The following is a 23,223-nucleotide window of genomic DNA, read 5'->3' as shown; positions in this document are numbered from 1 at the left end:
GAGTCGGAGAGGTGAAGAGGGAGAGAAGGAATGGGAGAAATGGAAACTTCAAGGAAACAAGATGTGTCCTCGCATACAACCTCATAATATCTTCCCGGTAGTCTTTTAGCTATTTCCCCCAGTTCTTAGACGTTTGAGATATCTTCTCCGTATGATACTAGCTTCGTCATGTTTCCATATCATTGCAGTCTTCCAGATAACCAGACCTCTGTTTTACCGTTCACCTCTATCTGGCTCATGAAGCAGAAACTAATACAAAGAGATGCCAAACCTCGCGTGCTTTTCAACTTGATGTATCTTTGAATGTCAAAAGCAACATACAACCCCAATCTGCCAGTTTCACAGCTTGTCCCATCCCTAAGTTTGTCTGTAGGCTTCCCCTTAATCACTATCGGGAGGAATCTCGTCCATGGAATCATCCTGATCCTCAGTATTGTCCTCAGTCTGCTCCTTACTCCGAGCTTTTCCCTGGTCATCCTTGTCCTGGTCCTGGTCGTCACTCTTTGTGGAAGCTTCCATTGCATCAAGCTTCTTCTTCAGACGCTGAAATCTCATTGTTGCGGCCGTGTGCTTGATACCAAGGTGTCTGGCGACGGCTGGAAAGTCAATCTGTGAGTTGGTATTGTTAGCATATGGTTAGAGAGAGTTTCATCGAGCCGAGAAAAGATACTAACGTGAACATTCGAGACCTTGTGGCAGGTCCACAGGAATAAGAGCTGTCTTTTCAAATCCGACTCTTTGGGCTCCCTTGGCTTGGTTGGACTTTTTCCGACCTTTGCAGGTTGCTTTGGTGCCATTTTGCTCGAAGAACGAAGGTGTAATCACCAAGTGATTGAAATTCCGAGCTGTGAGCTCTTTGTGATAACGGAATGGTTAGAAGAGGGAAAGAAGAAAGAAGAATAGTGAGAGACCTCGTGCTCAAGTTTTGAAGTGGCACTCGATAGCAAACAAGCAAGAAAGCCTCTCTTAACTTGCATAGACGTTCATCTCAGCATAGACGTATCCCTAGATAGTAAGAACGTAATACAAAATAGTATATTTATTTTAGGAACTTGATTTACATGTTCTATGTTATTCACATAGGTACCTAGTCACCTCGACCAGTTACCATACTGATACGGGAGGTTGACGCCATAATGCAACAGTGTACATATTCTATTAACGTTAAGACAAACAGCCCTTCCTCTATATCTATATAAATCTATCGTTTCTGGGGTATATGACCATGATTAAAACAAGCAGTCATCCAGAATCGCTCGACTAGCGAAGAATCAAGCGGCTTTTGTCTTCACAGGCTCGACATTCTTGACTGGATGTAGAAAGATAGGAGGAAGACAGAGTCGAGTGTTTTCCTTTTCCCACTGCACGCACAATTAGCACCGGAATATGTCAAGAGCCAAGATAGCGAGAATTTACCTCTTTGGCGCCATCATAGCCCATCCAGGCTCTGTATAGCCTCTCCCCGAATTCAGAATTAAACATAAATGTCGTGTTGTAGAGAATATCATCATGTTTGCCCCAGCTCCAGATACTGTCAAGCCCAGCATTGATCTTGCCAGGCTCACCCGGGTTGGCGCGGCGGTTCAATTCCTCAGGGTCCCATTGGGCATTGTGGTACACCGGCTGGGGGATCTGCACCGCCTTCAAACCATAATACAAAGCCCAGGATATAGGGGACATCTCGGATGCGAGACCGACTCCTGATTTTACCTTATCAGCATGCAATAGACCGAGCAGTCGCGCCGAGATGCGAGACATTGCCACGACAGCTGCCCAGCGTGGGGTCTCCTGATCTTGGGGGAAATTGAAAACACGGTCACGGAAAGGCCAGTCTGTACCAACTGGGTTGAAATGAGGCAGCCAGGTGATCAGATCGGCTTCTTCGCCCACACCCCATGTCCCTGTCTCATTTCCTGGGCGTGATACAGGTGGAAGAATAGCTTGTCCTTTGATGTCGATGCCTTCTGCAGGGCGAGGGCCCCAAATACTGCTGTTTTCATGTCCCAGCATTTCCTGATCCACCTTCTTCGTGAATTCTTCCCATGTGCCATGGACCGCAGGAATATAGAAGTGAGAGTTGCGCTCCCACAGATTCTTTCGTGGCTGCTGCTTCGCAAACTCTGTTGCCTTGTGCAAAAGGTCGTACATATGGCCGGTGTATCGAGAGTCCATCTCGAACTGCCAAATGTAGTCGTATTGGGGGTGTAGTCGTGAGAAGATTTGCGTGGGTTGGAAATATTGCAATATCGCTCTAACATAATGTCAGCAGGGTAATTTATCCAGTTATGAGGGCCATCAAACCATACACATGAACATCAATCGCAGGGTACCAATCTTTTAACATATCTGCATTGAACCATACCGCCAGACTGCGTAGCTCTTGTGGCAAATGTTTCTCTTCAAACGCCTTCCAGGCAGCATGGTCAGTCTTTTCGGGCAATTTCGTGCCCTGGCAATCAATTAGGAGAATAAGCTCATATTCCGCTCCCGAGTAGAGTGACAACTCCATAATCATAGATCGAATGTGGTACAAGTCATTCTTGGTATATTTCATACCGAGCCAAGAGCGCAGTATAACAGCTGTCCGGGGATGGGGGTTGACAGTCTCGTTCAATGGTTGTCGAGACTGCGAATCTTTATCCAGGGACTTGTACAGAGCGTATATCTTTTCTTCAGATGGGTGCGTGCGATATCGATCACTATTGCGCTGCAGACACTCATGTTGCAAGTTGGCCCAGTTGACCTTCTCCCAGTCTATTTTGGTGGTTTGGCTGGAACCCGATTGATCCTTGAGATCGTGGATTTGAGCGGTTTCCTTGCCCTGAAGATAACCATATGCGCCGTATCGGGAGTAGCGATCGGCACAGAGACTCTTGTTCAAATTCCACGCCTCATACGATCCAAAGATTGGTGTTGGAAAATCTGGTGTTGATTAATTCCCCGTCACCTCCAAAACCATTTCTTTTCGCACCTGAAGTATTCCAACGGAACCCGCTCATCATCATATCTCCATCTTTGCGGTTCAGTAGTTGCCCTCCAGGTCCAATGCATGGCTGGTAAAATCCCTTTGACGTCGACGACCCGTCCGCACTATCATAATGTAGATAGGGGTCATTAATAACTTGAGAGGAAATTGGAGGGTGACCGGCATAATCGGTTGGAAATGGGACGATGGAATGTCCTGCAGTAGTAAGACTAATACAGATCAGGACGGGCCAATGAGGACAGAAATGAGGGATCTTCTACTTTGTCAGTTTCACCCGCAGTGGAACTATTAGAGCTTCTCTCGAGTAAAAGATAACCAAAAAGATCAGGAACAGGGCGGCAACAGCAAACTGACGCCTTGAAGAAGCGAAAAACCACCGCAGCGGCACGAAGAAATCCATCTGAAGCTAGAAACTGCAAGGTCCAAGCCTGAAGTTTGGGGGCCTCTTTAGTTTTGTATTGATTTTGGATGCCTAGTGGCTTGGCTCGGCTTCATTTGTTCGGCCAATGGATAGGGAACGCATGGGGACTGCCGAGAGATCCGAACAGAAAAATGAAGAATATTAAACATCGATACACTTCCGATTAATTTGGATAGAATGCAATCTTCCAGGGTGTCAAGTTAGTATTAGCATTGTTTTTGGTCTGATTTTGGTGAGTTTCGGATACCCGGGGATATTTGTAGCCCTACTTTTATTTTTCTCAAGAAAATCCAAGTCAGAGGTTGGAGAATATGCAGAATATGTACTTGTCTTGATACCAGGGATATCGCTATGTACTCAAATAATGATAAAACGGACAAAAGCACAGCTTCCAGTGGCCTTTGAGATGAACAATATACCAAATAGGCATTCCAATATGGTTACACATATTTCTTCCAGAATCAGGGGCATTTCAGTCAGTCCCAGCTCTTCGACCCCATCCACTGAAGAATCCCCCACCATTGTTGCTGGGAGGTGTCCCAAGTGTCTTTGGACCTTCGGTGAGAGATTTATTCGCCAAGCTGATTCGCGACTGTGACAGTCCAACAATGGAATGGCGGTTCTCAGGATTTGCCGCCTGGATCTTAATCATTTTCCGCAATGAATCCAACTTGCCCTTTACTTCCTCGAGTTCTTGCTTAGCAACCGCTTCTGCTGTCTTGGCATTGACCAACTCCATGAGCAACGCGTCTTCCGTGGGAGGTTTACTACTCTCCGCCGACAAAGCTCTCTGGAGACCCAGGCTGCTTGTCCGTCTGTTATATGTGGGGCTTTTGGTGGAGTTGGTGCGGGCTAGCTTGAACTCGCGTAGACCACTCGTGGGAGATTGAGACTCCCCAGAGTCAACGGCAGAAGATGTTGTGTCTAGCGGCGTTTCGGATATAGGAGTTTTGAGGTTACGCAGCTCTCGGTTCATGCGCTCAAGTCGCTGTCGATCCCGATGACCGTCTTGAATCCGGCCCCGGGCTTCTCGCAATTGCTCCTTGAGGGACGAATTCTCTTGTTCAAAATCGTCGATGCGCCGTGTGAGGTTCAAACAACGACCGGCTTCCACTTCGTGCATTTCCTTCCATCGAGTAACATCGTCATTGAGCTGGAGCTTGGTTTGGGTAATTGAGATGCGCTTCGGTTTGATCGAGTCAAAACGTGTCTGCGCTTTGGTCATTAGTTCGACTGGTTGTGTCTCAATCGACTGTTCTCTGATGTGGTTCAACATCTCCTTGGCCAGGGTGTGATCTTCCTCCCGCTCCTCCCTCTCCTGCTGCAGTTCACGTGTAAGGTTAGCTTGTTGACGCTGAAGATCGCTGAGTGCCATCAAGAGTTCTTCAATTTGGGTATGGAGGTCGCGGTCTTTGTGGTGTGAAGACATGTTGGATTTAACGCGTGGTTTTTGACTATCACTAGCTGCACCCGCTGATAGTTCAGTCGCAGCAGTACTTGCGTCGGAAGTGGTTTCGATAGAGTTGAGAGTGGAGGTCAGGCTTTGTTTGGAGGTGGAGCGACGAATTGTACTGTTTTGACGCGACGGGCTAGTAATCGGATTGAGTGACTTGACCGAATTGTGAGAGTTTGACGAGCCGGCCCATAATCGCCCGAGGAAGCCAGAGGCCGTTGCCTGCATCTGCGGGGAGGGGCCAGTTGGTGAGCCTTTAGACTGGTGGTAGCTGGCTTCAAGGGTTCGGAGACTCTCGTTCGTCACGAGAGAGGTGAGCGATACAAAATCATTAACAAGATCATCAGCATTGAAGGCGTATCTGAATTTCACGGGTTAGTGAGGTTCTTTGTTTCTAAGATTCGCTCTGTGCGATGCCCAAAACTCACGTGTCCCACAAGCTTCGAGATAATAACAGTTGCATCACGTCCTCAAATTCGCTGCAAGCCAGAATTCTTTTCTCGTTGCGCTGCATCAAGGAAAGTGCAACTCGCATCAGAGTCTCGCATGCGCCTTCCAAAAAGATAACATCGTAAATACGGAGAAGCATCGGTAGCGGACATGCCACCGCAAAGAATGATAAGAACCACTGCGATACGTAGACCGGCTCAACGTGCAATGCTTCCAAATGTTGGAACAGGACCGGCCTGTGCCGTGCTAAAAGATTTTGGAACTGATACACATGAAGGTGAAGACCCGACAGGTCTGGAAGGTAGCAACTTCGGAGGTTGTAATGATCCATGAGGCTACAGAACGTGACATATTAGTAAAGTTCTCAAGTGTTGTCGTCCAAGGAGACCTACCGAACAAGTACACAAAACGCCTCAGCGTCTGACATGTGCATGAGCAGAGGGCCTACTACAAATCCAAGACCTTGGCAGTAGCCAATCTTAGTATCGTAAAGACTGAAGCATCGCAACACTCGGCCGAGCATTTGTTGACCCTCGCCGTTCGGGTCGCGGAACATTTCAACATTGGGAAAACTGCGACCAATATCTTTTCCAATTAGACCATCGTAAGGGCTGCTTTCACCCGAAAGTCTGTGGAATTCATTTAGCAGATTAGGATCCCGCGCGCCCGCTAGACTAGGCCACACCACTCCTCGCAATGGCGGGGGCACACCTCCTTGGATCTTATTCGAGGTCAATGTCGGCAGACGATGGGCGGTCTGATGGTAATCGGCAACAAGTGCAGCCCAAAACTCTAACTCGGTCATCGGAGGAGGGGGTAGCTGTGAGTATCGCAGCTCTGCCCGAGCGGGATCCTTAATAAGTCGCTTGATCTGATGTAGAGACTCGGAGCGGGATTGCCGCTGATGTATCTTGCCATCAGGCACCTCTGTTATCCCGGATTTCGGGTTGGTCGCCAAAGCGTTGTTTTCTTGTTCGAGTCGAGCGAGGAGTAGGGCCGTAGACTAAAATTAGGTTAAGAATGTTAGCCACCATTCTAGAATTCTGCAGCCGCTTGTCACACTTACTTCATCCGACCCCTCTCCACGCGGTTCTCGTTCTTCTGTCTTATCGAGGTTCTCCCAGTCCACCTCATTGTCGAACATCTCGCCTGTCTGCCTCTCCCTGTCTGCGCCTGGGGTCTCGGGAGTGGGGGTAGTCCTCGCCGCGTTCTGTAGTGGCACCGATCCAAAAGCCTCCTCACTCTCTTTCTCGAGATGGCTCAACTCCACCGGGGTTGGAGGGATATCAAGAGTGCGCCAATCCGGTTGGGTGTGCTCTGAACTGGACTGGTTATCGGATAACGCGACGGTGACCATTGAGTCATGGTTCAGCGCGTGGCTGGCACTGGAAGATGGCTCGAAACCTTGCATTTTGACGCGATAGGAGAATATATGGTGATAGGAAGTGTGTGGACGCGTTACGGAATACTTGTTGACAATTTCGATATCGGAGGATACCAGGGGGGTGTTTTCAGGCGGGTTTCAACTGCATAATGCACTTCACACACAATTTTCGAGTGTTCAAGAAAACCAATTCTTTCCCGCAGAAGTGGACCTGGATATGGCTCTAGACTTGTATCCAGTACAAGGAGAAAAGGCTGGAGAAAGAAAAAAAAAAGGGAGTCAGGAGAGATCCTCGTTAGCCCCCCCTTTAGCTTTCCCCTCGTGGAGTCTCGGCCCCGTCGATCCTCCTCATACACCGACTGTTTGACCATTGAAATGAATATATTATGGGATGATGGAAGAAATTATTCCGATTGTCAATTGTAAATTGAAAATTGTATCAAATATAAGATATTCAAAGTTAGGATGAATGCCGACCTAGAGTTCACGTTATCCAAATTGGTATCCGAAGGGTTTCAAGTATATTACTACATACGGAGAAGTATGATGCTTAGAGTGATGAGCACTAATGTACGAATATGTACGGAGGGTACTCCGTACGGAGTACATATATGTCTTGAGTCCCGTTATCTCAACTGCATATTGCCTGCAGGTACGGACTCCGTACAGCTCATATTTGGAAGATCAAAGGCCAAAGGGGCACCGTTGTTGGTACAGCCCTGTATTTCAAGTACATTTACAGGTCCATCGGTAATATTTCGATGTTTTTCATTGGTTTATATCAAAGATAGGATCAATTTGATTTGTGAAACCCCTGGGCTGATATTGAAATACTGTTACCACCCCCTGCCTGGTTCGTTTCACCTCAATATTGAGGCTGGCCAACGTTGTGCTCACACTATCCATTGATTGACTCGAAAAGATTATATCCAGATCTCATGCCTAACTCCTCCATTTATCGCTCCTTATATGCTTCTATACCACGCCATAACACTCACACCGTTCATAGAGATCCACAATGTGTGGTCTATGCGGTCCCCCTGTCAAAGGGTTTTCAGCCCACTTTTAGAGATTTCGAGGAACTACATAGGACTATGGAGTATACAATATAGATGAGTCCTTGACAAATGTTTAAAGCTGTGGAGCCTTCGACTTGACGGTTGGAAATTCTGTTCGCCAGATATTTTGGTTATGTCTTGTGATAATTGCGAGTATATTTTTGGAGTGGCTTGATGGCTACATATCTTTGGAGATGTGAATCCTAATAATCTCTATATCCACTAAAAGGCGAAACAGGACAATATATAGTGTTGTACGGAGTACATCATAGCACGTGAGTCTAGTTCAATCAATGGCTATGACAACCATCATTCATTGTATCACTGCTGGTACTATGAATTGTACTTAGAGTCACGCAAGGGTCACATATGACCCCGCGGCTGGGTTTCTCTGTACTTTGCTTACCACACTCAGTAGCATACCTAGGCGATTATATGCCTCGTTGTGAGTAGTTCACCATCAACCACCTATGTACTCCGTAGTCACGTTATATTACCAAAGGGCTCTCTGTACGATGCAAAGCATCCTACGCAGCTTATGGGAGATTTCTTATACCTCGCGTATGTACGAAAAAGGGATCAGACATATAATTCAATCAGATTTGACATTTAGAGGACATATTATTGCTCTAATTATACCCGTCTAACTATATTTAGATCACTATTTGCACTAACTTCAATTGTGAAAATTAAATGAGATAACACAAATAAGGAATCTGTCAGAGGTTGTTGATTTATGAAGCTCACATGTCCATAGATAGATTTTGTCTTCACCTTATATTTCCCTTATGAATTGACGTGAAGCACAACATACAAAATGAGGGGAACTTGTTGTTGGCGTTTGTTTGCAAATTACCTCTTTGGGTCGCGTTCCTGGGCGGTGAGGAAGAATAATGATCCGAGTGGCTACAAACTGCCCACCGCCCCCTGTCAGTCGCGACTTCCCCGGGGCAAAAAAACAACAGGCGCTTCCCCTCCGCATAATCTCTCTCTTTTCCTCTCTTTCACTTCTTGCTTCACCCTTTTCCGGCTTGAGCATGTCGAGGCTGGATTGATCCGTTCTTCGACATTGAGAGATAGCGCCATTCGTTTGCTCCAACTTTGAGGGCCTGACTTGGGCTCCTTTCCCCCCCAAACAGCGCTCTATCGCGTTCTATTCGTTTACTCATATCTATCATGGATGATTCTATGATGGAAGACTCGGTTTTTGAGGATGACGGAGGTAGCTCTGACTTTGCTCCTGAGCCTGCACCGGTATGAAATGCCCCTAAGATGCCAAGCCTGGACTCGACTGTGATTACTGACATTATACGTCCTCCAGAAACCCAAACCCAAGGCGGCTCCTAAGAAAGCTGCAACCGCCAAGCCAGCTGCTAAAAAGACCACACAGACCACCCTAAAGGTCAAGCCAGCTGCAAAGCCAGCTGCTAAAAAAAAGGCCAAGGCCGATAGCGAGGACGAACTGTCCGATATCCAAATGTCCGATGATGATTCTCTGCTCTCCCACACCCCTCCTAAGGCTAAGAAAGCAACTGCGCCCAAGAGAGCTGGCTCAAAGCCGCTCGCCGACGTCGAAAATGAGTCCCACGGAGGAGACGCTGCTGCCGATGGCGCGAGCAAGAGTGGAAATGCATCAGAGAAGTACCAGAAAGTCAGTCTCTGCAGGCTTTAGCATGATGTGATTATGGCTGGATAGTTACTGATATTGAATATAGCTCACCCAACTTGAACACATTATCAAACGTCCCGATACCTACATTGGATCCACCGAACGCACCACACAGCAGATGTGGGTGTACAACTCCGGAACTGAGTTGATGGAGTACCGCGATGTATCTTTCGTTCCCGGTCTCTATAAGATATTTGACGAGATTGTCGTCAACGCCGCCGATAACAAGCACAACGACAAGAACATGAACGAGATGCGAATCACAGTTGACCGCGAGGCCGGCGAAATCAGCGTGTGGAACAATGGACGGGGTATCCCTATCGAGATTCACTCAAAAGAGAAGATATACGTGCCCGAACTTATCTTCGGCCATCTACTCACTTCCTCCAACTACGATGACAGCCAACAGAAGGTGACTGGAGGCCGCAACGGCTTCGGAGCCAAGCTCTGTAACGTTTTCTCGACAGAGTTTACCCTTGAGACTCAGGACTCTCGTCAGAAGAAGAAGTACAAGCAGACCTGGACCGAGAACATGACGAAAATGGGCAAGGCAAAAATCACAGATGCCAAGGGTGATGACTACACTAAGGTCACTTTCAAGCCAGACTTTGCCAAATTCGGCATGGATGGCATCGACGATGACTTCGAAGCCCTTGTGAAGCGCAGAGTCTACGATTTGGCGGGTACCGCTGACGTTGCTGTCAAACTAAACGGCACGCGTGTCTCTGTTCGCAACTTCCGAAAGTACATGGAAATGTACACCAAAGCCATTCGCAAGGAGCGTGGTGATGATGGCCCTCCCTCAAAGGATGAAATTATTACATGTAGCCCAGATCCCCGATGGGAGATCGGATTCGCTGTTTCGGATGGTTCGTTCCAACAAGTCTCATTTGTCAACTCGATCGCGACAACCTCGGGTGGAACGCACGTCAACTACATCGCCGATCAGATCTGTACCCGCTTGGCTGATCAGGTGAAGAAGAAGAACAAATCCGGAGCAACTCTGAAGTCCGCGCAGATTCGGAACCACATCTTCATTTTTGTAAAGGCCCTGATTGTCAACCCGGCTTTCACCTCTCAGACCAAGGAACAGTTGACTACAAAGGCCAGCCAATTTGGAAGCAAGTGTTCGCTTGATGAAGATTTCTACAAGAAAGTCCTGAAGACCGAGGTCATGTCCAATATTCTGCACTTCGCGGAACAAAAAGCCGATCAGATTTTGAAAAAGGGTGATACCGGCCGACGGACGCGTATGAATAACCCGAAATTGGTTGATGCCAACAAAGCTGGTACCAGAGATGGTCACCACTGCACACTGATTTTGACTGAAGGTGAATCAGCCAAGGGATTGGCCATGGCTGGCAGAGCAGTCGTTGGACCAGACTTGTTCGGTGTTTTCCCCCTGCGTGGAAAACTTCTTAATGTCCGTGATGCTTCCTTTGACCAAATTTCGAAAAATGTGGAAATCCAAAGCATCAAGAACTTCATTGGCTTGCAGCACAAGAAGGAGTACACAGAAACCAAGGGGCTGCGATACGGTCATCTTATGATCATGACTGATCAGGATCACGACGGTAGTCACATCAAGGGTTTGCTCATCAATTTCCTTCAAGCCCAGTTCCCCAGCTTGCTCAAGATTCCCGAATTTCTTATTGAGTTCATCACTCCCATCATCAAGGTTTGGAAGGGTGACCCGAAAAACCCGACCAAGCACAAGTCGTTCTTTACCATGCCCGAATATGATGAATGGCGTGAAGCTCACAAGCACGAACGTGGCTGGGATCATAAGTACTACAAGGGTTTGGGAACTAGCACCACGGAAGATGCACAGGTCTATTTCCGCGACCTCGATCGTCATCTGAAGGAGTTCCACACCATGCAAGACGGTGAAGCGGGGCTCATCGAGCTAGCTTTCTCCAAAAAGAAAGCAGACGAGCGGAAAGAGTGGCTTCGTCAATACAAACCTGGCACATATCTGGACCATTCAGTGGCGAAGATCACATACACCGACTTCATCAACAAGGAGCTTATTTTGTTCAGTATGGCGGATAACCAACGTTCGATTCCTTCCGTTGTCGATGGTTTGAAGCCAGGTCAACGCAAGGTGCTACACACCTGTTTTCGCCGCAACCTGAAAAAGGACATGAAGGTGGTTGAGCTGGCAGGTCATGTATCCGGAATGACAGCCTACCACCACGGTGATGTCTCTCTTCAGCAGACTATCATTAGTCTTGCCCAAACCTTTGTTGGGTCCAACAATATCAACTGCCTGGAGCCCAGTGGGAATTTCGGTAGTCGACTGCACGGTGGAGGCGATGCTGCCAGCGCTCGTTACATCTACACGCGCTTGTCTCCCTTTGCACGCAAGATTTTCCATGTAGCTGACGAACCACTGCTGGTATATAACGAAGACGACGGAAAAAAGATTGAGCCCGAGGTCTTTATACCTACCGTCCCAATGATTTTGATCAACGGCGCGGATGGTATCGGAACTGGTTGGAGTTCTTCCATCCCCAACTACAATCCCGAGGATGTTGTTAACAACCTCAAACGCCTGATGGTTGGCGAGCCTACTCAGCCGATGCAGCCTTGGTTCCGCGGGTTCACCGGTGAGGTTGTGGCCATTGGTGGGGATCGATTCAAATTCAGCGGTATCATCAGGGAATGTGGCGACAAGGAGGTCGAAATTACTGAATTGCCTCTACGAACCTGGACACAAGATTTCAAGGACAAGTTGGAGGATATTATCAAAGCTGAGAAGGTGCCATCCTTCATCAAGGATTATAAGGATTACAACACCCACACCAAGGTCCACTTTATCATCCAACTCGATGAGAAACACATGAAGGTTGCCCTGACTGAAGGCTTGGAAGAAAAATTCAAACTGACTAAGACGATTGGAACTACCAATCTGGTGGCCTTCGATCCCGAGGGCCGTATCACCAAGTACGCCTCTGTCGATGACATTCTTAAGGAGTTCTTTGTCTTCCGTCTCAAATATTATGAGCGACGCAAGCAATTCCAGCTCTCCGATCTACAGAGAGAGCTAGAGAAGCTGAGCAACCAAGCTCGTTTCGTGCAGATGATTATCGATGGCAAATTGGTCATCTCTAAAAAGAAAAAGCCCGTTCTAATCACTGAGCTCAAGGAAAAAGGCTTCAAGCCAATCACCAAGGTGGCTGAGGCGGCCAAGATGGGCGAAGATGAGCCTGTAGTAGAAGAAGGCGAAGAAGAATCGGATGACGCTGGCGCCGAAATACTATCCAGTTCATTTGACTACCTTCTGGGCATGCCTATGTGGTCGCTGACCCAGGAGCGGGTGGAGAAGCTCCGGCGCCAGATCGGCGAGAAGGAAGAAGAGATCGATGTCTTGATTAAGTTGTCCAAGGAGGAAATCTGGACCCGTGATCTGGATGATTTCATCAACGAGTGGCGCTTCCAGCTCGAAGATGAGGAACGTCGAGCCCGCAAGGTGGCCAGCTTGGGGCGTCGTGTCTCGGCCAAGCTGGCCACGGGTGGTGGCCGCGCCGCAGCTTCGCGCAAGCGTAAGGCTGCTAACGGCGATGATCCAGACGATGAAGACTTCGGGGGTCCCAAGACGAAAAAGGCCACTGCGGCCAAGAGAAAAGAGCAGCCCAAAAACAGCTTGATGAATTTCCTCAATCAATCTTCGAGCAAACCAACTCCGTCGCCTGCAGCAGATGGAATTGCCGACTCAGATGATGAATTCAACATGGACATGGAGATACTTCCAAAGAAGAGTCGTGCTACCGCAAAGCTCAAGGCTCTGCCTAAAGAAGAGGATGACTTCATAGACATCGACGACATTCCCAAAACTTCGCGCGCATCAGCTCAGCCCGCTGATGACACGATGGAACTTGATGTGGATGAGGCGCAAAAGCCCAAACCAGCAGCCAAGGCAGCGACCAAACCGGTGGCTAAACGAGGACCTAAGCCCAAGCCGAAGGCCGAAGAGGACTCGGATGATGATTTCTTGGAGATTGCTAAGTCCGAGGCATCCAAGCCCGTAGTGTCTTCTCGTGCCCGCAAGCCTGTAAAGTACTCCGCGCCTAGCGACTCTGAGAGTGACAATGGCGATGATCTTCTTGGGGACGTTAGCATGATGGTCAAAGGCATTGGCGGTGACTCAGCCGCCGATTCTCGACAACTCTTCTCGGAGCGTCCTCGTTCGGAAAGCAGTGCTAGTGTGAAGCCTGCCGCGAAATCTTCCAAGGTCAACGATGATTTTGATCCGGATGAGACTGATTACAGCAAGCTCATTCCTCAAAACTCCCCACGGCGCTCTATCCAAGTAAAACCCAAGGATGTCAAGCTTGACAACAATGATGAAGATGATGAAGAGGACCAGCCAGTCAAACCAAGTGCTCGGGCCAAGGCTGCTCCCAAAGCCAAGGCTGCTTCCAAGGCTGTAGAGCTCGATGATGATGACGAGGAGGACGAGCCGATTAAGCCAACTGCTCGGGGTAAAGCCGCACCGAAGGCCAAGGCCGCCCCGAAGGCGGTCACTGCCACGGCAACAAAGGCCCGTGGTCGCCCCAAGAAAGAGCCAGCTCCCAAGCCCGCCTCCAAGCCTGCTCCCCCGGCTTTATCTCCGGCGGCCAAGGCCTATGCTTCAAAGCAAGCCAAGACAAGCAAGAAGATTGCAGATGAATATTCAGAGGATGACATCGACGCAATGGCCAACGACATTTTGGATTCCCCAGCAGGCAAAAGGAGTGTGGATATTTCGGAGGACGATGAAGAGCCTGCTCCTGCCCCTCGCCGCGCTGCTGCAGGCCGTCCGGCTCGTCGTGGTGCCACACAGCTGAAGAAGTCCTATGTCATTGAGGATGACAGCGATGAAGAAGCATCCGCCGATGACTTTGACGATGAAGATGAGAGTGACTAAATAGTGTGCTCGAAAGCCCATTTCCTATCTTCTGCGTTTGTTTTGCAATGCTCTCTATTTTGTTTTTATTTCCTTTCATCTCCATGTCTTAGTTGAGTATTTTACAGAGATCTGGCAGAGCCAGTGCATGCAAGGCAAATATGGGATGTTCAATAATATGTTTCTGTCAATACCTTATTGGTGTCCAGTATCTTACGTTCAGTTTTTCGTTCGCTACACAACTTCTCGTTACGTTCAGTGTTGTCTCTTACTCTTCATAGATCCTTCCAAGGTTGTCACATTCATCTTGTACCAGAAATGTGGCACCGATACTGGAAACACAGGGCAAAGACTTCATGAAACAGTGATTCAATCGAGTTTGCAATTAACACCTAACACCGTCCAGTCTAACCCATTGCCTGTCATAGGAAGGAAATGAAATTGCATTGTAACCTCCAACAAACAGTGCGAGAAGAGTCCCCAGTGTCAGCTAATCCTTCAAGATTCTCAGTCAAACCAAAAGAAGATTCTCAATCGAATTGAAGGAATGCCGACTTGAACATGCGATCCTTCAACTCCAAGTAAAATCACCAAACCACACAAATATTCCTCACAAAATGCAGAGACAGCACCACCACACAGAAAACCCCAGCTCTCAGACCATAAACGCCGTTCCCATGTCAAATTTGTAGCGTAATCCGTTATCAAAGCGAAGCCCGGCGTCGCTTACGACTGCGAGATCCATCACCGTCAAGAGAGCGAGATTCGGAAGGCGATGCCATGCTATCATCATCCATCTCGTTTTCAGTTTCGGCACTTTCAAGCTCATTCATGTGCAGACGAAGAAGAGCTTCAGCAGCCTTGACCTCACGAGTAAAGTGAGGCGACGACTGAGGACGTGCAGCTCGGGATTTCCGGCTGGGATACTTCTTAGTCTGGGATGCGGGACTTGTAGAACCGTCCTTCCGAGACGAAGCTCTACCAGGGGTTCTCCTGAGAGGGGGTCCGCGGTAGTCTTCATCATCAGTGTCGTCCATTTGCCAATCATCGTCTGAGTCGGTAAGGTCATCAAAATCACTTTGCGTAGCAGGCACCTCTGAGGTACCGTTGATGGGCTCGTCGAGGCCGAGTTTGTCGGTTTCCATACGGCCATCTACAGAAGGACAATTTGGAGTGGAATACATGTTCGATGAGCCATCACTGTCGGTGTCGCTGTCTTCACTGATACCTCTGGGAACATTCCCCGACCGCATAGCATCTGAGAGAGCACGGAGAATAGTGCGAGGTGATTCGACGCGCGAGCGAGGCAAAGCATTGGAGCTGCGCGGGGGGTTGATGGGAGTGAAGGTGGACATGGGCGACTGGCTCTTGGGTGACATGCAGTACGGCTCCATAGAAGAGTCCCGGGCGCTGGGATTGCTCTCTATGTACTGGGTACGCGGAATCTTGAGTGGAGGCAGTGTCAGGGAGTCTTTCCGGCTCAATAATCCCATACCGTGGAGAAGGGTATGTGTTGAGGACGGCTCGTTGATTGCAGGGGAGCTGGCCGCGGTGGTGGACTTCATTTCCAAAGAACGATAGTAGTTGGAGGTATTGGTGGCACGCTGCACAATCTCTGGGGGAATGATCATGCGGCCATAAGATTTGCGGTCTGTTGGGGGGACGCACATGGCTGGGAAGTCTGTGCCAAACAGTGGGGTGAGAGCGTATCGGATTCTCCAGCAGAAAGTTGCTGACATGGCTCTGGCGGCTTCGTAAGGCATCCAGTATCCTACATGAAAGGAAAAACAAGTGTCAGATCTTACTATCCAAGGAATCGGTTGGCAGCAGCAGAGGGTATGAAGTTCTTACCTTGAGCAGAAAGTGCCCCGCCGGTGATGCTGTGACAGATATCGCGGAGACCGGGGTTCTGGTTTAGCATCTTGGCTGGTGTTGTCTATAGCGACTTAGAAATGGCGAACCTGTAGAAGAGCTGTCTTGTGGACTTGCCTTGGAGTAGCCATTGCATTTGAAAAGATGTGTGATCCGAACGATGCCAATATTATAGTCCCACATAACATGCCATTCCTTCTCTTCGCCAGGTATTTGGAATGTGTATTGAAAGACTAGATGGAAGAGTCAGACGTGAAGATCAAAGCATGCTCAGCGGCACATACCATGGAAACTGTCTCGGCCGGTCTTTTCTTGGAAAGTTTTCTTGTCACTGGCATATGGGATATGACGAGGATAGTCGGCAATATTTCCCAGGGGACGTAACGAGAGCTCTCGATGAGCCTTCTCCAGCTCTGCGTCTCTTTCCTCGCAAGGAGGATAGCGGCACTCGCCCTGGATCTTACCACGGCGGAAAATTGGGGCGTCCTTCGCCATCTTCTGCCGCTTTTCTCGGGCAGGGAATGGATATGGAGATCGCCTTTCAGGCTGAGGATTCAAAAGGGATTTGATGGATAGCATTAAGAAGTTCAAGTGCTATCCTTGAAAGAAAGGAATAGTTGAAGAAGTACGAAGTCTCCGGGGGAATGAAGTAGCTTAATGTCTCTTGGAACAAAAGGCGTTTTCCAGAAGGACTGAAAGATGGTCAAACCTATGAGAAATGACAAAGTAAAGCAAGACAGTCCAAGACCTTTGTTCGAAGGTTTGCTTCGTACAGTTTCTAGTACAGGTGTGTTTGTTGGCAAATACGGACTTTCGAGGAGACAGCAAGACAGCGGTGAATAGAAGAACTCGGATCTGAGAGTGTCTCTCGGAATGCAAATGACCTTCACCGGTTCTTTACTTTCTCACTCTCTCTCTCTCTCTCTCTCTCTCTTATATTACAAGCGTCCTTGAAGTCGGACGAGTCCACAGGCTGTTTGGCCTTCCGCGTGGAAGTGAAAAGCTCCAATGATCATCGACTTTCGACTGACGATGCAGTATGTATTGATTTCTATACCCCTGGAAGCAATTACAAAATACAGAGAATTTGAGACCTGTGTCTCTCACATCTCGAGGCATGACCTGTTTCACATTCACAACTGCGACTATCCAAACCTCTCCTCCCAAAGAGATCTGAAAGAAACGCATGGCAGTAAACGTTTCAGGGACCATGTGGATATCCTGGATTTCCTTTTGGAAACGCATAGAGTCACCGCTGCATGCAAACAGCCTGTGACGGTAATAGGTACGTACGAATATTCAGTATATTATACACAAGTACGGCTATGGATGCTCTAATATCCCGGGGTAGGAAGCTGAACCGTTGTCCTACCTTTTTCTTTTCTTCAGAATCTTATCGAAAAACCCATGCCAGATCTTCCTTGGCATCCGACTAGAGCTAGAGTATTGCAGCAACCGGAGCATTAGGACACCAGTTCAATGGTCCAATAAGAAGCTACATACCCCATGGTGGCTCGACGGGATGAGCATCAAAGAGGTCTTAGACCCACGGCAAGCTGCAGGGCAACTTACTCCTTGTATGACGGGAACATGCATTACCTAGCGAGTCCGTGAATTGCATCTGAGGAAAGCTGTGCTGCAAAGATAAACTTCTGACAGGATCAAAGATTCTGGGAAAAGTGACAGGGATCTTTGCTTGGGTGCACCCCACGCTTCCATGCCTGTACAGTGTGCACTAGGCTGTACAAGCGGTCTATATACTTTTGAAAGACGGGGTAAGGCTGAATGATGCAAACAAATTCTGATGTTAGAAGAGAAGAGAGTGGTTCTCTACAGTCTATTGACAGTTTTATACTTCTATTCCTCTATTTTCCCCCTGCTTGATTGACTGCCTGATATAAGAACCTTGGCGCAGTCTACTAGACCGCTAGTTGAAGTCTAAGGGCGAGCGTATAACAGAGACATGAATCTCCGGGGGCAAGAAACAGAATAACGACCTCAAAGAACCTTCTATGCATCCTTCTATGCAGTAGTCCGACACGTTGGTGGCTGTAGCCTACTTTTCCTCCCCGTATCTTTTTCTTTTCTCTGCCTGAGCCGACTTATACCATAGTATTACACTGACATCTCCCAGTCCGTTTTACAACTCGCTATTTTACCCACCTGCCAGTCTGGTTGATTCTGCATAAGACTCCCAGCAGGTACAAGGGGCCCATCCGCCAATCGGTGCCGGGCTGGGGTAGCAGCATTGAGAAGCACGGCAGAAAACGGTGCATATAGATGTCGGAAACTATGCAATCTGGTCAGAGACTTACAGGTCGAGGACTGAGTGAACTAGATGCCAACCCAACCGGGCTAGTTTTCGAGGGGAATGGGCTCAATTGCATTGGAGCCGGTTTGCAAAGAGTCCCAACAGCCGAGACCGAGAGAATTCAGAAAAGACTGGTTTCCAATGTCTTAGACAATCTGGTGCTGGCTGAACTGGCTCTATTAAGTCTTCAAAGAGCGGTAAACCCGGACATGCGTGTCCCCCATCTGCGACGCGTCTCAGATTCCGGGCTTCTGGAAAAGGGGCAAGAAACTATGTCTCAATTGGGATGCTGCTGTTGGTGTTTAGGCACTTTTTTAAGCGGCTATCATCCTTCGAATTGATTTCCGCAAAGTATAACTGAGCCCCCCTTGGTAGAATTGGCTCTTTCAGGTTGCCCTTGGGGGTTTCCTCTTTTCACATGTTCATCGAAAATTCGGAAGACTCCTTGTTCAAATCAGAGCCGATCAGAGTCTCGAGAATGCTGTGGTATCATGACAGCAATGTCTCGACCGTGCACAAGAAGTAAACGGAGCATTCATGGCACATGAGCCTGCAAGACTCGATACTAAATCCAAGTTTCAACCAGGCTAAAGACTCACTTCTATCACAAAAAGGTCCAGACCTCGACCCGTTGAACACAGAATACAAACCAGACCCGACCCCCACTTGATTCAGCCTGAGATTCCACAAGATACCCATTACCGTCAGATATCAGACCACACTCTGGCATTTGTACCACAGACCTCGAATCCGGGGGATATGGGGACGTGAGAGAAGGCGAAAACACAGTTCCGAGCACGACTTAACAAGGTAAGTCTTCGAGGGAGAGGGGAAGGACAATGAGAAGGAAAACAAAACCGTCACGGGCTGGCCCGAATCGCGATGCGGCGAATAGGGAGCCGGGTCGGTGGACCGGGATGAAACTCAACGGCTGCCTCGCACTCCAGGGCTATTGGATCAAGGCCGCTTGCATGGAATGAGCAACTACTCAAGTGGGTTTGATCGAGGCTTTTGAGATGGGAGTCATGACGCACGGATGTGGCAGGACGTGGGGTGGATCTAATTTCCTGGTGAGTAGTACGTATACAATCTTTCTTGACAGTTGCCTAGATAGTGGTCCGAGGTCCCTGCGGGAGGCTCGAGGACGGGCACAATGCATGAATGTCCTGGGGATATATGGAGTATAGAACACCAAGTTATGATCATGAATTTTATGTAGATGTAATTCCATTAGAAACAATATGAACCCGAGAAAGACATAGACAAGGGAGAAAAGAAGTCAGATAAAAATGTCCAGTGGGTTGGAAAGGGGGAAGATAAAATATGGAAAAGGGGAAACAAGAGAAATGACAGCTCGTCGCTCAAGGATCCGGGTTTTTGGTTGTTCGTCGACACGATCTAGTGATCGGGGCCTGAGGAATCACCCAAGAACAGGTGACTCAAAACCCGACCTCACGTGCCATTCGGCATATTCAGCAATAATGAAATAATGATATCCATTCTCCAAAGAGTATTCGATAGACACTCGATTTTGAGGTCAATTAATATTCCTGGTTAAGATGACCTATCATTGAGACCTTACTCAAATAGCCAAAAGAGGTTCACGGTCACCTGCCTGCTCTGCTGGCTCTACAGACGCAACAATATCAGAATCAAGAGCATGAGCGATAGGGGCGGCCTTGGGAGCTTCGTGGAAGTCCTCATGCTTGACAATGGGCTCGGCAACGGAGGCAGTAGCAGGGGCAGTGACAGGAGCAGTGACAGGGGCCGTGAAGTCGGCAATGGGCTCAGTCTTAGCAGAATCGGCCACAATCTCACGCTTGACTGGGCTCGCAAGCTTGGTCGCCTCAGGGGAGGTAGAGCGTCGGGAGCCGATGTATTCATGGGCCTTAGAGCTATACTCGCCGACATATTGCTTCATCAGGCCGGTGGCGTGCGAGGTACGCTCGCCAGCCATGTCCCGGAGCTGGTTGGTCTGGGAGTTGATGATCTCCTGGACGTTGGCGATTTGCTCGTCAATGATCTCACGGTTGCTGATGTAGATAAGGGGAGTGAAGTATGTAGTGGTCACGGCAATGACAGCCAAGCCCCAGAAGGGAATGAAGCGGATCAGCCAGTAGCCGGTGAAAGCAGCAGTGAAAGCCTAAAAAGCCGTTAATCTTTGCCTTTTAATTTATCTTCAATCTTGACAAGTTGCGACCTACCAAAACGGTGTGGATGATATTCTCGGCGAACAGGATGCGCTGGAATTCGATCAAGAAGAAGTCCACAAGCTGCTCAAAGTCCTCGAGGACAGCCTCAACGGTCTCCTTGGGGACAGTGTAGTAACGGCGGGGGCGGAATCCACTGGCGATTCCTCGCTTGAGGATGACTTGGCCGGCAATCTCAACAGTGGCGGTCACTGCACACAACTGTTAACCAGCTACTCTATTGACCGTAGATCACGCGACCAACTCACCTCCCAATGACATGTACAGGAACTTGAAGGCCCAGCGGAGGAGGGGCAGATAACGGGCGGCAAAGATGAAACAGATTACGCTGGCGTAGGAAACGGCGGTCGCACGGGGTTGCTCCCACTGTATAAACACATAGATTAGCAAGCTATCCAAATTGAAGATCTCGGGCAAGAGCTTACGCTCAGAAGGCTATGCATCAAAGAGTGGTAGTCTAAAAACTCGTTAATATCCCGCAATCCGGGCAATCCAGTCTCATGACGTACGGGTCAATGGTTGACCATCGGCGGTGGTGGTCGAGGGGGTCACACGCGAGTTTTTCAGATCGCGAAACTCATCGCCTGTCCGGAATGCTTCGGACTTCACATTATCGACAATTGGGCCTGTCGAGAAACCGGTCAGCTTGCTTCGGTGACTTCAGAGTCTTCAGGAATCCTGCTTACCCTTGGTAATAACATCGCTGATGCCTGAGCGCAAGAGGGGTTAAGGTCAGTCTCTCATGGCCTCGGAATCTAGGAAAAAGAAAAGAGCATAATACTGCAAGATTACTGGGGGTTAGCATATTCGTTCCGCAGAATTGAAGTGACCTGTTGGTTTTCTTACCTTACTGCCCGTGTTAGGGTAGGTCACGTCACCAGAAGCCATGACGGGGATAATTTTTTGAGAAGCACTCAGGGAATGTTTTGAGAGAAATTGGAGAGTTCGTAAAAAGCGCAACTGAGTCGAGGCGTGAAATCTAGAAAAGAATTAAAGGGGGAAAGGAGGAAGGAGAGTGAAAAAGATAAGGGAAGATTTCCAAGGTTGTTGTGATGCTGTCATGTGCGTTGCCAAGCCCGAACAGCTATGGATGACGAAGTTACCTATGAGCCTACCTGGGTATGAATCTTGATTGATGTCCAACATGAAAGCCACTAGAAAATAATAGATAATATTCAAACAAAAATATATTATCGCTCAAAAGCCTATACAAATCACCTGTACTCCAGTACATATTGCTCTACACCGGATTTCAGAACTTTCCTCTTAGGGCGCTTAGGCCCAGAGTAAATTTAGCATCTCAGGCTTCCAAGGGGACTATGCTTAGGCTACGTGTAGAATACCTACTTCCAACATTGAAAAGCCATGGAAGTCAACCTCGGAATGTCTAATCATGTAATGACCTCGGGAGCATATAATCCACTGCAGACTACAGAGTATACCTAGAATAGATAGCCCTATGGGGTCGCTTATACTGTAAAACTTAGTTCGTTAGCGGTATTACCCCGTCGCATTTTCGAGTACCTAATGTTTATCAGACCTTGTCAAACTGCATTCAATTCAAAATTTTACGTGCAAGGAACGGAGAAGGGAAGAAAGAGACTAGTATTACACTTTCCGAGGTCCTGTGTTTCCCAAGTGGGCACCTATATTGCCTTGATAATCTCCCTGATAACACGACTAACTCGTCTTCTAAGTAACTATGTAGGTTGCTTAAGACAAAGCACTGCCTATCTTGGCTTAAAGTCGAAATATATCAGCCCACAATTCGTTCTTCTCGCCGATGGACTCCAAGAAATAATGCCAAGCCGGTCTTGGTGGGCGCACCCGATTGCAAATTGTAAAATATCAGGTAACTTTTGTGTGGCAACTCCATATAGAAAGTACTTGGGCGCATACAACATAACAGCCCTTAGATTTTTTTTAACAAAAATGACAGATCTTACGGAGGGTCCGCCACCCGTATAAAGGGCCCGGTCTTAGCAATTGCTTTCATTGGCACTTAAGGTCCACCATCACATCATACCTTATGAACCATCTTCCATCATAGCTTTTGCATGGCAGCGACATCAATAAACTGGACATGATCCTCTTCTTTTTCAATCTGGGTGTAGAGCGCCTCTAGAGATACCTTGTCCTCCTCGACGACTAGATTGATTTGGAGCTTCTTAATACCATAGCCAATATCGATGAACTGAGAGCCACCCCACACAAGGCCCTCAATCTCGATGGCGCGGACATTGGCCTCAAGCTCGATCAATTTGTTCTGACCGAGATCACCGCAATCTGCGAGTACCTTGACGAGGTAGCAAAAGGTGGCAAATCACTTTTTGATGAGACTACCCTGGAGCGAGCTGAGACTCAAATGGGGATTTGAAGGATGGGCTTGGAAATCGCCCAGCCTGTGATTGAATGGTACCGCAACGACCCGCCACCATCGACTTCTACAAGGGGAATTGTATTTCTATTCCTGAGGCTCGAGTCGTTCAGAAAGTGACCATCAACCAATTCTTAAACCGGC

At 48.3% G+C, this 23,223-nt stretch overlaps 7 protein-coding genes across 7 annotated transcripts; 1 reads left to right on the top strand and 6 right to left on the bottom strand.

Moving 5' to 3' along the window:
- Positions 1-381: 381 nt before the first annotated feature.
- N7500_002732 (uncharacterized protein) lies at positions 382-797 on the bottom strand (the record flags this gene model as incomplete). Its single annotated transcript, XM_056673878.1, has 2 exons — positions 382-609; positions 675-797. The coding sequence occupies 2 exons, from the start codon at positions 795-797 to the stop codon at positions 382-384; spliced, it is 351 nt and encodes a 116-aa protein (XP_056534403.1).
- Positions 798-1,271: 474 nt separating this feature from the next.
- Positions 1,272-3,005, bottom strand: N7500_002731 (DUF3405 domain-containing protein; the record flags this gene model as incomplete). The annotated part of the gene is made up of 4 exons (XM_056673877.1): positions 1,272-1,361; positions 1,417-2,251; positions 2,307-2,922; positions 2,972-3,005. 4 exons carry the CDS (start codon positions 3,003-3,005, stop codon positions 1,272-1,274), a joined length of 1,575 nt encoding a protein of 524 aa, XP_056534402.1.
- Positions 3,006-3,879: 874 nt separating this feature from the next.
- N7500_002730 (putative GTPase activating protein (Evi5)) lies at positions 3,880-6,721 on the bottom strand (the record flags this gene model as incomplete). The annotated part of the gene is made up of 4 exons (XM_056673876.1): positions 3,880-5,221; positions 5,289-5,645; positions 5,703-6,313; positions 6,377-6,721. 4 exons carry the CDS (start codon positions 6,719-6,721, stop codon positions 3,880-3,882), a joined length of 2,655 nt encoding a protein of 884 aa, XP_056534401.1.
- A 2,207-nt stretch (positions 6,722-8,928) lies between these two features.
- On the top strand, positions 8,929-14,330 carry N7500_002729 (DNA topoisomerase 2; the record flags this gene model as incomplete). The annotated part of the gene is made up of 3 exons (XM_056673875.1): positions 8,929-9,006; positions 9,074-9,403; positions 9,468-14,330. The coding sequence occupies 3 exons, from the start codon at positions 8,929-8,931 to the stop codon at positions 14,328-14,330; spliced, it is 5,271 nt and encodes a 1,756-aa protein (XP_056534400.1).
- A 683-nt stretch (positions 14,331-15,013) lies between these two features.
- Positions 15,014-16,760, bottom strand: N7500_002728 (uncharacterized protein; the record flags this gene model as incomplete). The annotated part of the gene is made up of 3 exons (XM_056673874.1): positions 15,014-16,080; positions 16,271-16,414; positions 16,466-16,760. 3 exons carry the CDS (start codon positions 16,758-16,760, stop codon positions 15,014-15,016), a joined length of 1,506 nt encoding a protein of 501 aa, XP_056534399.1.
- Positions 16,761-20,074: 3,314 nt separating this feature from the next.
- N7500_002727 (uncharacterized protein) lies at positions 20,075-21,590 on the bottom strand (the record flags this gene model as incomplete). The annotated part of the gene is made up of 7 exons (XM_056673873.1): positions 20,075-20,635; positions 20,697-20,893; positions 20,951-21,068; positions 21,128-21,159; positions 21,212-21,328; positions 21,389-21,412; positions 21,554-21,590. The coding sequence occupies 7 exons, from the start codon at positions 21,588-21,590 to the stop codon at positions 20,075-20,077; spliced, it is 1,086 nt and encodes a 361-aa protein (XP_056534398.1).
- A 1,156-nt stretch (positions 21,591-22,746) lies between these two features.
- On the bottom strand, positions 22,747-23,140 carry N7500_002726 (elongation factor 1-beta family protein; the record flags this gene model as incomplete). Its single annotated transcript, XM_056673872.1, has 2 exons — positions 22,747-22,988; positions 23,122-23,140. The coding sequence occupies 2 exons, from the start codon at positions 23,138-23,140 to the stop codon at positions 22,747-22,749; spliced, it is 261 nt and encodes an 86-aa protein (XP_056534397.1).
- Positions 23,141-23,223: the final 83 nt, after the last annotated feature.

This window comes from Penicillium coprophilum (genome assembly GCF_028826855.1).
Source record: "Penicillium coprophilum strain IBT 35676 chromosome Unknown utg000002l_segment0_segment1, whole genome shotgun sequence".
Taxonomy (NCBI): Eukaryota; Fungi; Ascomycota; class Eurotiomycetes; order Eurotiales; family Aspergillaceae; genus Penicillium; species Penicillium coprophilum.
This window is presented reverse-complemented; position numbering and strand designations above follow the sequence as displayed.